Below are 15,588 nucleotides of genomic sequence, written 5' to 3'. Positions count from 1 at the left end.
CATCCCTGTCCCCAATTTCTGTCCCCCTCCCCATCCCTTTCCCCCTCCCCGTCTCTCTCTGTCCCCCTCCAGCTCCGTCCCTGTCCCCCCTCCCCATCCCTGTCCCCATTTTCTGTCCCCCTCCCCAGCCCTGTCCCCATTTCCTCTGTCCCCGTCCCCAGTTCTGTCCCCCCTTCTTGTCCCTGTCCCCCTCCCCATCTCTGTCCCCCTCCCCATCTCTGTCCCCAAATCCTCTGTCCCTGTCCCCATCCCTGTCCCCATGTCCCCATCCCTGTCCCCATTTCCCATTCCCCATTTCCTCCTTCCCATTTCCCCCATCCCCATTTCCCTGTCCCATTTCCCCCTCTCAATTTCCCTGTCCCCATTTCCTCTGCCCCTTTGCCCTGTCCCTATTTCCCCCTCCCCATTTTCCCCTCCCCATTTCCCCATTTCCCACTCCCCATTTTCCCACTCCCCGTTTTCCCACTCCCCATTTCCCCTGCCCCATTTCCCCCTCCCCATCCCTGACCCCATTTCCCCCTTTCCATTTCCCACTCCCCATTTCCCCTGTCCCATTTCCCCCTCCCCATTTCCCACTCCCCATTTTCCCCCTCCCCGCTTCCCCATTTCCCCCTCCCCATTTCCCCATTTCCCCCTCCCCATTTCCCCATTTCCCCATTTCCCCCTCCTCATTTTCCCACTCCCCATTTCCCCCCTCCCCATTTCCCCATTTCCCCCTCCCCATTTCCCCCTGTCCCATTTCCCCATTTCCCTATTTCCCCATTTCCCCCTCCCCATTTCCCTGTCCCATTTCCCATTCCCCCCTCCCCATTTCCCATTTCCCCGTCCCCATTTCCCCATTTCCCCTGTCCCATTTCCCCATTTCCCCATTTCCCCATTTCCCCATTTCCCATTTCCCCTCCCCACCGGGGTCTGTTTTTTCCGGGCCCTTTGTCCGCGCCGCTCTCGGGGCTTCCCTTTGTGGGGCCGCGCGGTTCGGTCACGGGCAAGGCCCGCGGTGCCCTCCGCCCCTCTGCGCGCCCCATTGCGCGCCCCTCCGCCCCATTGCGCCCCTCTGCGCCCCTCTGCGCGCCCCTCCGCCCCATTGCGCGCCCCTCCGCCCCCCTGCGCGCCCCTCCGCCCCCCTGCGCGCCCCTCCGCCCCATTGCGCGCCCCTCCGCCCCTCTGCGCGCCCCTCTGCGCCCCCCGCCCGGGACTCCGCTCTTCAAATCCCCTTTTGGCCCCTTTGGCCTCGGCCCTTCCATTTCTGCACCCAAAAAACCCCACAAAAAAACCCACAAAAAACCCATAAACCAACCCAAAATCTGCACGGAGCCGCGCTGGAGTGGGTGGGAATAAATTATAATTATGGTTCAAAATCGCCACCCGGCGGGGCCGGGTTCTGGCGGCCGCGAATGCGTCAAAAAAAGCGGCGATTTGGGTTTTTTTTCCTGACATATGGCGCGTGTGTGCAGCCGCATACTGATACAGCCTTTGTGTGAGCGCCGCAGCCTCCCCCGGACCCCAAATGTCGCGAAATTCCCGAAAAAACCAGCGGGAATCGCGTTTTCCCCACCCCGTGAAACCCAGGAGGGGCAGGCACAAAACCCCAATATTTCCCCCCAACCCCGAGGTGAGATTTTTTATTTTTGGAGCAGAGAGAACGGGCGGGGGGAAATCCACCACCACCAATAACAACAAAAAAAATATATAAAATTTAAAAGACAGCGCGTTTTTTAGTCTGTTTTGGGCCTTGTAGTTTTGGGGTTTTTTTACACCAAATATTATAAACACAAATCTTTAGGGTTTTTTTTGGGGTGGTTTCGGTGCGCGTCGGAGTTGTATATTTTAAATTTTTTTGTTGCGTGTGTGCGTCTTATTTTGTTGTTGGTTTTTTTTTGTTGGTTGTATTATATATTTTTTTTTCTTTTGTGAAGGACACACAAAAAGGGCCCGGGAGGCTGCAGCTGGCCAGAGGTGCATTTCCGCAGCCCCCAAAAAAATGCGATTTTTACAGCTCTGTTTGTCTCCCTGCTATGCGGGGCTGAATAGGGGCGAACAAAACCGGGCCGGCCGTGGCTAGACGTCTGGCCTTAATTGCTTTATGGGGTAAATAAGGTGCGCGCTCTGCCCTTTGAAACCCGATTTTTGGAATGTTTTGTCTACAAGCTACAAACAACAGACCCCCCTCGGGGCCCGGAGGGGAGGGGGGAAAAAAAGGGGAAAAAAAAAAAAAAAGGGAAAATCCGAGCCGGAGTCGAAGGTAAAATGGGTGGGAAGGGACGGGGGATTTGGGGAGGGAAAGGGGGGAAAAGGGGTTGGGGGGAAAGGGGGATTTGAGGGGAAAAAAAGGAGAAAAATGGGGGGAAAAGATAAGGGAGAAAAGGGTGATTTGAGGGGAAAAAAGGAGAAAAATGGGGGGGAAATGGTAGGGGAGAAAAGAGGGATTTGAGGGGAAAAAAGGAGAAAATGAGGGGGAAATGATAGGGGAGAAAAGGAGGATTTGAGGGGGAAAAAGGAGAAAAATGGAGGGAAAGAATAATGGAGAAAAGGGGGATTTGAGGGGAAAAAAGGAGAAAAATGGAGGGAAAAGGATAGGGGAGAAAAGGGGGATTTAAGAGGGAAAAGGGGGAAAAAAGGATAGGGGAGAAAATAGGGATTTGAGGGGAAGAAAGGCGAAAACAAGAATAAGGGGAGAAAATAGGGGTTTGAGGGGGAAAAAGAGGGAAAAGTGAGGAAAAAAAATAGAGGAGAAAAGGGGGATTGAGAGGAAAATGAAGTGGAAAAAATAATAGGTGGGGAAAGAAGGGGAACAAGGGGGGAAAATAATAGAGGAGAAAAGAGCGGGGAAAAGGGGATAAAGGAGGAAAAAAAGAAGGAAAAGTGGGGAAAAGAATAGGGGAGAAAGGGGAATTAGAGGGGAAAAAGGGGGAAAAGGAGGATTAAGGGAAATGGGAAAAGGGAGAAATAGGGAAATGAGGGGGGAAAGGAGAATAGAGGGGGGGAAAGGGAAAAAAGGAGAAAAGGTTAAAAGGGGAAATAAGGAGAAAAGGAAGAATGGAAGGGGAAAATGGGGGAAAGGAGGAAAAAGGGGATATCGGGGGAAAAGGAGAAATGGGGAGAAAAGGGAAAAAGTGGGGGGAAATAAGGTGCCAAAGGAGTAGGGGAAAGTGTCCAAAACGGGATTTTTGAACCCAAATCGTCCCCGGGGCCCCCCGGGCGCTGCGCGGGCGCGGCCGCGAGGTGGCGCTGTCGGACCGGGGTTCGCGCAGGGGCCCCTCCCCCCCCCCCCAATTCCGCACCCGCGGAGCGACCCCGCGACCCCCGCTCCAAAACCCCAAAAACGCCCTTAAAAAATCCTGTCACGCGTCCTTCCTTTATTTTGTTAACCTTATTTAATTATTTTTCTATTTTTAATTTTTTTTACATAAATTATTTTATTTTAAATCCGCGTTTTTCTTTTATTTTCTTTTTTTTTGGTTTTTTTTGGGGTTTTTTGCCCCCCTCATTCCTCCTCGGAGGTGCATCCGAGGGTGTAAAATCTCCCCCACCCCCCACAAAAAAAAAAAAAAATTGAATGCAGTTTAAAAAAAAAAAAAGTAATTTTTTTGGAGTGTCTGCGGCGCTGATTTTTGCTCATTTCCCCCCCTTCCTCCTCTTTATTTACGCCCCTCACGTCTCCCGCCGCGCTCCGGGGTGGGGAAGCAGAAAATGACATTTTCCAGTGAAGGTCAGGGCAAAAGGGAGGAGGAGGGGGGGACAGAAAATCCTCAAAACCCAAGAAATGCCCCCAAAAACCCCAACCCCGCGCCCCAGACAAAGAGCAGCCCCCCAAAAATCGGGATATTCCCTTAAAAATGAAACAGCGGGAATCGCGTTTTTAGCGTTGCCAGAAATCCTGGAGGGGCTGGGGGGGCTCCTTTGACCAAAATCCCGATGTTTGTCCCCAAGTTAAAATGGGATAATTTTGGGGGGAAATCTGTGCTTTTATCCAGAAAAAAAAAAAAAAAAAAAACCACCAAAAATTCTTCCCCCCACCCTGAGCTGAAAATTCCAATTTATTTTCGCCCCTGGATCGGCGCTGGGGGTTTAAAAATAGAAATTATTGATTAGGGAGGAGAAATTCGGTCACTGGGAATTGCGGAGCCTCTCTTGTCCTTGGCTGCTCTTCCCTCCCTTCATTTTGGGGGGAAAACGGCGGAATTTGGGGAAAAAGGAGCCGGAGCCGCGGAATTCCGTGTGAATCGGGAGGGTTTGGGGGGGGTTCGTGGCAGAAAATGGGAATTTCGCGTTAAAAATGTGAATATTTGGAGGCTGGGTGGAAATGAGTTCATTGTCTGCCCGCACATCCCCCCCTCCCCGCGCCGCCTTCTCCAGGGAAAAAATGGGGTGAAAAGGGGAAAAAACGGGAAAATCGGCTCAAGGTGGGCTGGGGGTTCGTCCTATACTCGGGGAGGTGTGTGGGAAAATTAAAAAAAATAAATAAAATTATTAAAAAATTCAAATTTTAACCCATCCTGAGGCTGGAGCCACCCCAAAGGCTGAAAATAAACCCAAAAATGTGAATTTTGCAGGGCAGGAAAACCTCGAGGTTGAGGAGGTTTTGTGGAAATCGGAATTAAAATCATTCTGAAAATAATTTAGGTTTTATTCTTTAGGGAGGAGAAAGGTTTGGGAGGGCTTTGATGGGGTTGGGGTGGTGGAATTTTGGGGGGGATTTGGGGCATTTTTGGCGTCTCCGCAGCAAAAATTCCTTTGGGAAATGCTTTCCTCCTCCCCCAAACCTGAAAAAAACCCAAAATGAACAAAACCCGTCGGATTTTGGGGTGATTTTGGTGTTTTCAAGCAGTTCCGTCCACACGAAAGGTTGCAGGGGGTGGTCACAAAAAAAAAAAAAAAAAAAGAAAAAAAAAAAGAAAAAAGAAAGAGGCCCAAAGGCTCAGAAATGGGCTGGAAAAGGGGGAAAATGGGAAAAAAAATCGTGATTTTGGGCTGGAAAAGGGGGGAAAAGGGTCTGGGTGGGCTTGGTGGTGGTGGGGGTTTTTTTGTTTGGTTTTTTTTTTGTGTTTTAGCAGCGCGCACAAAGGGCAGCCTGACTTTGCCTCCAAAGTGGATTTTTTTTTAACAGCCAAAAATTCAATTTCTCCCTCGGAATTCCATCCCTGGGAATTCCAGAGGAGTGGGTTAAACAGGGGGAGAGGGAGGTGGGGGGAAATTGGAGGGGGGGGATGGAAATAAATGGAATAAAAGGGGAAAAAAAGGGAAAAAACCTCGGCGGTTTTGTGGATTTATTCGCTCCCCAGGACAGAGAGGAGCGGCCGATCCAGAGGGGGGAAAATTCCCGGGATTTTCGCTCCTTTTTGGGGTTTTTTGGGTTTTTTTTTGTGGGGGGCTTTTGTTTGGTTGATTCCCAGCAGCACCAGGACAGCGAGAAAAAAAATGGGGAAAAAAGGGGGAAATGGGAAAAAATAGGGGGGAAAATGGGAAAAGATAGGGGGGAAAAGGGGGAAATTGAGGGAGAAAAGGATAAAATTGGGGGGCAAAGGGAATAAGGGGGAAAATAGGAGGGAAAGAGGAAAAAGGGAAGAAAAAGGGAGAAAAGGAGGGAAGGGAATAAAAGGAAAATAGAAGGGGGAATAGGAGGAAAATAGAAGAAAACAGAAGGGGGAAAAGGAGAGAAAAGGGAAAATAAAGTGGGGGGGAAAAAGGGAGAAAAACAAAACAAAACAAAAACAAACAAGGAAAAAGGGGGAAAGAGGGGGAAAAGGGGAATAAAGGCCAAAAAATAAGGGAGGAATTTAGGAAATCTGGGAAAATAAGGAAAATAAAGAGGAAATCCCCCCCTTAGCCCCCCACCCCCGACCAGGTGGGACCCCCCAGCAACAACAAAAACAACAAAAACAGCGAAAACAGCAAAAACAACCCCAAAATCCCCCGGGGTTGGGGTTTTGGGGTGCGGGGGTCCCTAATTTGGGATTTACCTGTGCAGGTGACCCGGGGTCACCTCCCCGCTGCCCGGAAGGAAAATGGGGGGGGGTTGAGATTTGGGGGTTTTTGGGGTTTTTTGGGGGGTTTGGGGTCTGCAGGGGCCCCCTCCCCCCGGGGTCGCGGATTTTGGGGTTTTCAGGTGGGGAATTCGCTGCCCCCCATGAAAAAAGCGGAATTTTGGGGTCATTTGGGCGCTGTGAGGTGGAGGAGAGGGGAGAGGGGAGAGGAATTCGGGGAAAAGAGGGGAAAAAAGGGGAAAAAGGAGGGGGAAATGGGAAAAAAGAGAGGGTGGAAAGGAGAAGAAAATAAAAGGAGGGGGGAAAAGGAGGGAAAAAGGAGGAAAAAGAAGAGGAGGGGGGAAAAAAGGAGGGGAAAATAGAAGGGGAGGAAAAAGGAGAGAAAAAAAAGGGGGGGAAAGGAAGGGGGAAAAAAGAGGGGTGAAAAAAGGAAGGAAATAAGAAAAGGAAGGGAAAAATGAAAAAAAAAGGAAAAAATGAAAAGGAAGGGGAAAAAAAGAAAATAAAGAAAAATGGAAAGGAAGGGAAAAATGGAAAGGAAGGGAAAAAATAAAAGGGGGAAAAGAAAAGGAAGGGGGGAAAAGAAAAGGAAGGGGGAAAAAGAAAAGGAAGGGGGAAAATAAAAGGAAGGAAAACATGAAAAGGAAGGGGAAAAAAGAAAAGGAAGGGGGGGAAGGAAGAAAAAAAATAAAGAAAAAAAGAAGGGGGAAAAAAAGAAGGGGAAAGAAAGAAAGGGGAAAAAAGGAAGGGGAAAAAAGAAAGGGGAAAAAAGGAAAGGGAAAAAAAAGGAAGGAAAAAAAAGGAAAGAAAAAAAGGAAAGAAAAAAAAAAGGAAAGAAAAAAAAAGGAAAGGAAAAAAAAAAAAAGAAGGGAGCAGGGAAAAAAAAAAAAAAAAGCCACACCGCCGGGATTTTGAGGAATTTGCCTGTGGTGTTAAAGGGAAGGAGCGGAGTTCCAAGAGAAATTGAGAGAGAGAGAGAGGGAGGGAGGGAGGAGAGCTCTACCTACCGACACAGCGGCAGAGTCAAGAGCACCGAGCGCCGAGCGCGGAGCCACCATGGAACGCCTTTGAGAGCGCGGTTTAAAAAACACAACAACAACAACCAAAAAAAAAAAAAAAAAGGGCAAAAAAAAAACCAAACCAAAAAAAAAAAGCAAAAAAAAAAAAAGCCAACAACAAAAAAATTTACCGACAGCGGCCACCCTCCAAAAAAAATCTAAAAAAAAAAAAAAAAAGAAAGAAAAATAGCCACTCTTAAAAAAAAAAAAAAGAGCGCAGGACTTCAGCACTCAGAGGGACAAACCTCGCTTTGCTGCTTTTTTTTTTTTGATTTTTAGAGTTATAGCGGATTTTTTTTTTTTTTTTTGAGAGTTAAACCCTTTCTTTTTAGAATTAAAGAGTGTTTCTTTCAGGGCTAAAGTGGTGGTTTTTTCAGGATTAAAGCTTTTTTTTTTTTTTTTTTTTTTTTTTTTTCCTGAGGATTACAGCGGGTTTTTCAAAGAATTTAACAGCATTTTTTTCAGCGTTCACCCGGATTTTTTTTTTTTTTTAATACCTAGAGCGGCGTTTTTTTCAGAACCAACCTCTTTTTTTTTTTTTTTTTTTTCCCTTAAAGACTCAAAGCGGGGTCTCTTCAGAACCAAACCGGATTCCTTATCAGAGTTAACCCGGATTTTTTTTTTTTTTTCACAGTTCAACCTGATATTTTACCAGCGTCAACCCGCATTTTTTGTTGGCAGAGAGTTAACCCGGCATTTTTTCGCAGAGTTAATGCTGATTTTTTTTTTTAATTTATTTTTTTTTTCCCCCAGCGTTAACCCCGATTTCTTCCAGCGTTAACCCGGGTTTCTTCCGGAGTTAACCGCGAATTTTTTTGCCAGCGTTACCCTGATTTTTTTTCCCGGCGTTAACCCTGGTTTCTTCCGGAGTTAAGCGCGGATTTCTCCCGGCGTTAACCCTGGTTTGTTTCGAAGTTAACCGCGGATTTTTCCCGGCGTTAAGCCTGGTTTCTATCGGAGTTAACCGCGATTTTTTCCCGGAGTTAACCCTGTTTTTTTCCGGAGTTAACCGCGAATTTTTCCCGGCGTTAACCCTGGTTTCTTTTGGAATTAACTGCGAATTTTTCCCGGCGTTATCCCTGCTTTTTTCCGGAGTTAACCGCGGATTTTTCCCGGCGTTATCCCTGCTTTTTTCCGGAGTTACCCCCGATTTTTTCCCCCCGCCTTCCCCCTGATTTCCCCCCAGCGTTACCCCGATTTTCCCCCAGCGTTACCCCGATTTTCCCCCGGCGTTACCCCGATTTTCCCCCGGCGTTACGCGGATTTTTCCCCCGCGCTAACCCAAAATTTCGGGGGCACTAAACCCCATTTTCTCCCCACCAACACCCCTTTTTTCCCCATTTTCTCCCCACCAACCCCCCTTTTTCCCCGCACCACCACCACAACCCCCTTTAACCCTTCCCTCGCCTCTCCCCCTCTCCCCCACCACCCCAAACTCCCCCCAGCCCCGCGCTCCCCTCTTTCCGCCTCTCCGCCGCCTTGCATGCGAGGGTCATGAGTTCCTACTTCGTCAACCCGCTCTTCTCCAAGTACAAAGGCGGCGAGTCGCTGGAGCCGACCTACTACGACTGCCGCTTCCCGCAGAGCGTGGGCCGGAGCCCCGCGGCGGTTCTGTACGGCCCCGGCGGCGCCGCGCCGTCCTTCCAGCACCCCTCGCACCACGTCCAGGAGTTCTTCCACCACGGCGCCTCGGGCATCTCCAGCCCCTCGGGCTACCAGCAGAACGCGCCCTGCGCGCTCGCCTGCCACGGCGATGCCTCCAAGTTTTACGGCTACGAGGCGCTGCCGCGGCAGGCGCTGTACGGCGCGCAGCAGGACGCGCCCGCGGTGCCCTACGCGGACTGTAAATCCTCGGCCGGCGGCGGCGGCGGCGGCGGCGGCGGCGGGGCCGAGGGGCAAGGGGGGCACCTGAGCCAGAGCTCCTCGCCCAGCCTGATGTTCCCGTGGATGAGGCCGCACGGTGAGCGCAAACGGGCATTGCCTCTTTTTTTAATTATTTTTTTTATTTTTAAAATGATATTTTATTTCCTCGGGTTCTTTAAATTATTTTTTATAATTTATAATTTTTTATTTTTTATTTTTTTATTTCTATTTTTTTTATTTTTTTTATTTTTTATTTTTATTTTAATTTTTTATTTTTCTTTTTTATTTCCCTTTTTTATTATTTATTTTCCATTTTTTATTTTTATTTTTTATTTATTTTAAAATTTTTATTCTTTATTTTTTTTTATTTTTATATTTATTTTTTATTTTTTATGTTTTATGCATTATTTTTTTATTTTTTATTTTCCATTTTTTATTTTTCATTTTTTATTTTTTATTTTTATTCTTTATTCTTTATTCTCTATTCTTTCTTCTTTCTTCTTTCTTCTCTATTCCTTATTCTCTATTCCTTATTCTTTATTCTCTATTCTTTATTCCTTATTCCTTTTCCTTATTCCTTATTCCTTATTCTTTATCTTATCTTATTTATTTATTTATTTATTTATTTATTTATTTATTTTGGGGGGGTTTTAACCGGTTTTTTTCTTTTTCTATTTTTGTTGCCGTCCCTTCGCTTCGTTTTTTGTTCGTGTTGTTGTTGTTAAGTAATTTTTTTCCCCGTATTTTTTAACGTTTCGTTAATTTATTTTAAAATATTTTTAAAGTAATTTTTTAGCTGTTTGTTTGTTTGTTTTTTGTTCTTTTGGGTTGATTTGTTTTTAATTTTTTTTTGGGGGGGGGGTTTGGGGCTTTTTTTGGGGTCTATTTTTAATGGCCTCGCTCGTTTTGGTGTTTTTTGGTGGCCGGGCAGGGTTTGGGTCACTTTTGGTGCCTTTTGGGTTCTTTTGGTGCCGTTGGGGTCGGGTTTGGTGCCGGGTGGGATTTGGGCTCTTTTGGTGCTTTTTGGGTCGGGTTTGGGTCATTCGGGGGCTGCGAGAGGCGGCGGAGGGGGGAGAGAGCAGAGAGGAGAGAAATTGGGGGGAAAGAGCAGGAAAGAAGGAAAAAAGAGAGAAAAGAGGGGCAAAGAAGGAAAAAAGAGGGGGGAAAGAGGAGAAAAGAAGGAAAAAAGAGGGAAAAGAGGAGGAAAGAAGGGAAAAAGAGAGGGAAAAGAAGGGAAAAGGGAGGGGGAAGGAAGAGAAAGGAGGGGAGGGGGAAAGGAGAAGAAAAGAAAAGAGGTTGGGTTGTTTGGGTTGGCTTTGGGTGGTTTTTGGAGCTGTTTGGGCTGGAATTGCGTTGTTTGGGTCGTTTTGGGGTAGTTTGGGTCGTTCTGGGGTCGTTTGGGTCGTTCCGGGGTCGTTTGGGTCGGTTTCGGTGGGGTTTGGGGGATTTTGGGGCTGTTTGTGTCTCGGTGTGTGTCTGTGTGTGCGTGGAGATGTTGGAATGCCGCGTGCTGAGCAGAATTCCCACCTTTTACCCGGAATTCCGGCCTTTTAGCCCAAAATTCCAACCTTTTAGCCCAAAATTCAGGCCTCTTATCCCAAAATTCAGACTTTTAGTCCCCAAATTTCAGCCCTTTATCTCGAAATTCCGACCTTTTATCTCGAAAATCCGGCCTCTTCTCTCAAAATTTGGGCTTTTTATGGCAAAATTCCGGCCTCCTATCCTAAAACTCAGTTTCACCCCCAAATTCAGCCCTTCTGTCCCCAAATTCCGGCCTCGTGCCCTGAAATCCTGGCCTCTTGTCCCAAAATCCCGAGCTTTTATCCCAAAATCCCGGCCTCTTCTCCCCAAATTCAGTCTTCTCCCCAAAACCCCGACCTATAAATAAATATATTTATTTTTATATTTATTTTTTAAATAACAGCGAGAATGACCTCAGCTCTAACCCGGCCGTTCTCTAGAATATTTTAATTTTTTTTTTTTTTTACCAAAACAAACCGAGGGAATTCCCTGAAAAAAAAATTAAAAAAAAAAAAAAAAAGCTGAAATGGCGCTAAAAAAGTAAAACTTGTGATTTTTTTTTTTTATGTTTTTTTTTATGGCTTGCCTGGAGGATTGGCAGTAAGATACGGCTCCCACGAGGTTGTTTGCATGTTGATAAGAGCAGCGCTCTTAAAAATGTCAAAAATGTCAAAAATGCCCTTTTTTAACCGCTGGGAGACGCAGCCGTAGAGGTGGGACCTGGTCCGGAGGATTTCCTAATATTTATATAGATATATATTTAAATTTTCATTATTTTTGCTGTTATTTCGTGTTTATTTTGTTGCTATTTCGTGTTTATATTGTTATTATTTCATCACGCCTCCGGAGGAAAAAGTTGCGGCAAGGAGGGGGAAAAAAAATGAAAAATAAAAAAACTCAGCCGGGGGGTGTGGGGTTGGGATTAAAAATTATATTTAAAAATATAAATGAAAAGAGTGGGAAATTCAAAATAAATGAATAAAACAAAGCCTGGAAAATGAGGGGAAAAGGAAGGAAATAACTGAAATTTCAGCTGCGGGTAATTCAAACCATGTGAGGGGTTTTAGGGCGAAAACTGAAAAATTCAAAGCATCCAAAATAACCTAAAAAAAGAGAAAAAAAAGGGGGAAAAAGAGAAGAATTGTGGCCGCCGGCGAGAGGACGTGGCCCAGGGGCTGCGCCGGAGGAAAACTCGTTATTTATTTATCCGAGCTTTGACCCGCAGGGAGCTGCAGCCGGATCTGCGTTTTTTTCCCCCAAAATAAATTGATTTTCTCATTAGCGCCGGAGGAAGCGCGGGGGCTGCAGCCTCAGCTGGTTTTATTTTCATTTTTTCCCGGTTTATTTTGATTTTTTGGGTCATTTTTCCACCCCCCCCCCGTCTGTGTTTGCCCCTCCCGACCTCGGATCCGGGGTTGTTTTGAGGAGAAAAAATGGAGATTTTGGAGGAATTTGGGCAAAAAGGAGCTCCCCACCCCCTCCCTTGTGTGTGTTTTGGGGTGAATGTGTGGAAAATGAAAAGGGAATTTTGGGGTTTTTTTTGGGGGGGGGGAAGGGAATAAAGGGGGAGAGGAAGGATGGGGGAAATGGGGGAAAAAAAGGGAAAATGGGGGAAAAAGGGGAAAGGAAAAGAAAAGGGGGAAAAAAGGAAGGAAAAGGGCAAAAAGGGAAAGAAAATGAGGGAATAAAGGGGGGAGAGAAGAAGAATGAAGGGGAAATGGGAAAAAAGAGGAAAATGGGAAAGAAAAGGGAAAAAGGAGGGGGAAAGGGGAGGGAAATGGGGAGGGAAAAAGAGAGAAAAATGAGTAAAAATAGAGGAAAAAGGAGAAAAAGGGAGAAAAAAGAGAGAAAGAAAGAAAATATAAAAGAAAGAAGAGAAAAAATGTAAAATAAAATAATAAAACAAGGGCTAAAGAGGCTGCTGAGGGTTTTCTGCTGAGCAATGCACCTTTCCTAGGAAAAATCTGATTTTTGAGGGATTTTCCCCCTTTTGGGAAAGGTCTTTGTGCGTGAAAAGGGGGGGGAAAGGCAAAATAAGGGGAAATCGGGGGAAAAGAGGTTAAAAAGGGGTAAAAGGGGGGGAAATGGCGTTAAAAAGGGGTGAGAAAGGGGCAAAAAGGGGTGAAAAACTGAGTGAAAAAGAAGGGAGAAAAGGGGAAAAAAGGGGTGGAAAGAGGGAAAAGGAGGAGAGAAAAGGGTGAAAATGGCAAAAAAAGAGGAAAGAAAAGGAGCAGAAAAGGACTGGAAAAAGGGGTGAAAAGGGTTAATTAAATAGGGGTGGAAAAGGGGCAAAAAGGGGGAAAATGGGGTGAAAAAAGGGGTAAAAATGGGGTGAAAAAGGGGTAAAAAATGGGGTGAAAAAAGGGGTAAAAAAGGGACTAAGGCAGGGCCAGAAGGGGCGAGCACCAGGCGGAAAAAAGACGAAAAATCGAATTATTTGGGTTTTTACCCCAGAAAGGTGGGGGCAAAACGGGGCAAGGGAGAAGTTTTGGGGGTTTTTTTGGGGTGAGGTTTTCTTTTTTGGAGTTTTAGTGGGATTTGGGGGATTTTTTGGGGCTTTTTTTTGGGGCGGGGGTTTGGGGTTATTTTGGTATTTTGTTTTATTGGGTGGTTATTTTGAGGGGGGTCTTTTGGGTTCTATTTTTTATCAGTTTTTGGCGCATTTCTGTGGTTTTTCAGTGCTTTTCCCCTCATCATTATTGAGGTTTTTTTTTGTTGTGGTTGTTTTGGTTTTTTTCCTTTTGTTTGTTTTTTGTTTGTTCGGGGATGGGTTTTTTGGGTGGTTTTTCCCTTTCTTTTTTATTTCTTTTTGGGTGTTTTTTTTTGTTGTTGTTGTTGTTCTGCTTTTGCTCTGTCGAGAGGGGCGTATTTCTCCTTTTCAGGGCGCATTTCACACCTAAACCCAAACCAAATTTTCACCATTCCCCCGCCCCAAAAATCACCTTTTTTTTTAATACCAATGTTTTCTAATTCAATTTTTTTTTCATTCCAATATTTTTTTAATTCCAATTTTTTAATTCCGTTTTTAAAATATTCCATTTTTTAATTCCAATTTTTAAAATTCCATTTTAATTCATTTTTTTCATACGTCCAAATTTTTAAAATTCCATTTTAAATGCCGATTTTTAAAAATAAATTCCAATATTTTTAAGATAAATCCCATTTTTAAAGATAAACTCCAATTATTTTAAGATAAATTCCAATTTTTTTTTTTAGATAAATCCCTTTTTTTTTTTGGATGAATCCCAAATTTTTAAAGATAAATTCCAATTTTTTAAAAACATAAATTCAAATTTTTGAAAGATAAATTCCAATTATTTTTTAAGATAAATTCCAGTATATTTTTAGATAAATTCCAGTAATTTTTAAAGATAAATTCCAGTAATTTTTTAAGATAAATTCCAGTAATTTTTTTAATAGATAAACTCCAATTTTTTTAGATAGATTTCAATATATTGTTTTAATAAATTCAAATTTTTTTAGATAAATTCCGATTTTTTTTAGATAAGTTCCAGTATTTTTTTTTAGATAAATTCCAATGTATTTTTTGTAATAAATTCATTTTTTTTAAAAGATAAATTCCGATTATTTTTTTTAGATAAATTCCAGTAATTTTTTAGATAAACTCCCATTTTTCCTAGCTAAATTCCAATATATTATTTTAATAAATTCAAATTTTTTAAAGATAAACTCCGATTTTTTTTTTAGATAAATCCCAGTAATTTTTTTTAGATAACCTCCAATTTTTTTAGATAAATTCCAGTAATTTTTTTTAGATAAACTCCCATCTTTCCTACCTAAATTCCAATATATTACTTTAACAAATTCCAATTTTTTAACGACAAACCGCAATTATTTTTTAAATAAATTCCTATTAAATAAACTCCTATTAAAAAAATAAAAAATACACATAAATAAATATAGAATTTCCCGTTTTTTCCCGCAGCCCCGGGGCGGCGCAGCGGCCGGCAGACCTACAGCCGCTACCAGACGCTGGAGCTGGAGAAGGAATTCCTCTTCAACCCGTACCTGACCCGCAAGCGGCGCATCGAGGTGTCGCACGCGCTGGGACTGAGCGAGCGGCAGGTGAAAATCTGGTTCCAGAACCGCCGCATGAAGTGGAAGAAGGAGAACAACAAGGACAAACTGCCCGGCGCCGCCCGCGACGAGGAGAAGGGCGAGGAGGAAGGACACGAGGAGGAGGAGAAGGAGGAGGAGGAGAAGGAGGAGAGCAAGGACTGAGCGAGGCCGAAGGCTCCGCGCTTGTTTTTCTTTGGTTTTTGTTTTGTTTTTTATGGCGGATGATGAATCGGGATCTTTACGACGGTCATTTGCTTTTATGGAGTTTCCAATGGAGAGGCTCACCCAGCAGGAACTACCTGTCAGGCGCTCGGGGCTTTTTTCCTTTTTATTGGCGGGGAGGGCTCCCTTATTCCTGCTTTTTTTCGGGGCTTTTTTAATCCTTTTCCCCCTTTTTTCCTGATTTTTCCCCACTTATTTCCTCCTTTTTCCTATTTTTTCTAGTAATTTTCCCCTTTGTTCCTCATTTTTTCCTATTTTTTCTAATAATTTCCCCCTTTTTTCCTCCGTTCCCCCCATTTTTTCTGATTTTTTCCCACTTTTTATCCCCTTTTTCTACCTTCCCCCCTTTTTTCCTCCTTTTCCCCCATTTTTTCTGATTTTTCCTACTTTTTTCCTCCTTCCCCCCATTTTTTCTGATTTTTTCCCACTTTTTATCCCCTTTTTCTACTTTCCCCCCTTTTTCCCTCCTTACCCCCATTTTTTCTAATTTTTCCCCACTTTTTATCTCTTCCCCCCCTTTCTCTATTTTTTCCCCTTTTCTCCTCCTTTCCCCCCTTTTCTCTAATTTTCCCCACTTTTTTCCTTCTTCCCCCCTTTTTTTTCAATTTTTTCCCATTTTTCCTTATTTTTCCACTTTTTTCTAACAACCCCCCACTTTTTTCCTCCTCTTTTCCCTTTTTTGCCTATTTCCCCCCTTTTTTCCTCCTTCCTCCCCTTTTTTTCTAATTTGCCCCTCTTTTTTCCCTTTTATTTTCAATATTTCCCTCCCTTTTTTCCTCATTTCCCTCCTTTTTTTTTCTATTCTCCCCCTTTTTCCTCCTTTTCCCCTCTTTATTCCTCCTTATTCCCCCTTTTTCCCC

At 44.4% G+C, this 15,588-nt stretch overlaps 1 protein-coding gene across 1 annotated transcript; it reads left to right on the top strand.

The window, feature by feature from the left end:
* Positions 1-8,003: 8,003 nt before the first annotated feature.
* HOXC8 (homeobox C8) lies at positions 8,004-14,911 on the top strand. Its single transcript, XM_041711580.2, has 2 exons — positions 8,004-9,002; positions 14,373-14,911. Exons 1-2 carry the CDS (start codon positions 8,537-8,539, stop codon positions 14,666-14,668), a joined length of 762 nt encoding a protein of 253 aa, XP_041567514.1. The 5' UTR covers positions 8,004-8,536; the 3' UTR covers positions 14,669-14,911.
* Positions 14,912-15,588: the final 677 nt, after the last annotated feature.

The sequence above is a fragment of the Taeniopygia guttata genome, chromosome 29, assembly GCF_048771995.1.
Source record: "Taeniopygia guttata chromosome 29, bTaeGut7.mat, whole genome shotgun sequence".
NCBI classification, from domain to species: domain Eukaryota; kingdom Metazoa; phylum Chordata; class Aves; order Passeriformes; family Estrildidae; genus Taeniopygia; species Taeniopygia guttata.
The sequence above is the reverse complement of the archived record's forward strand: the minus strand, read 5'-3'. Positions and strand labels throughout refer to the sequence as shown.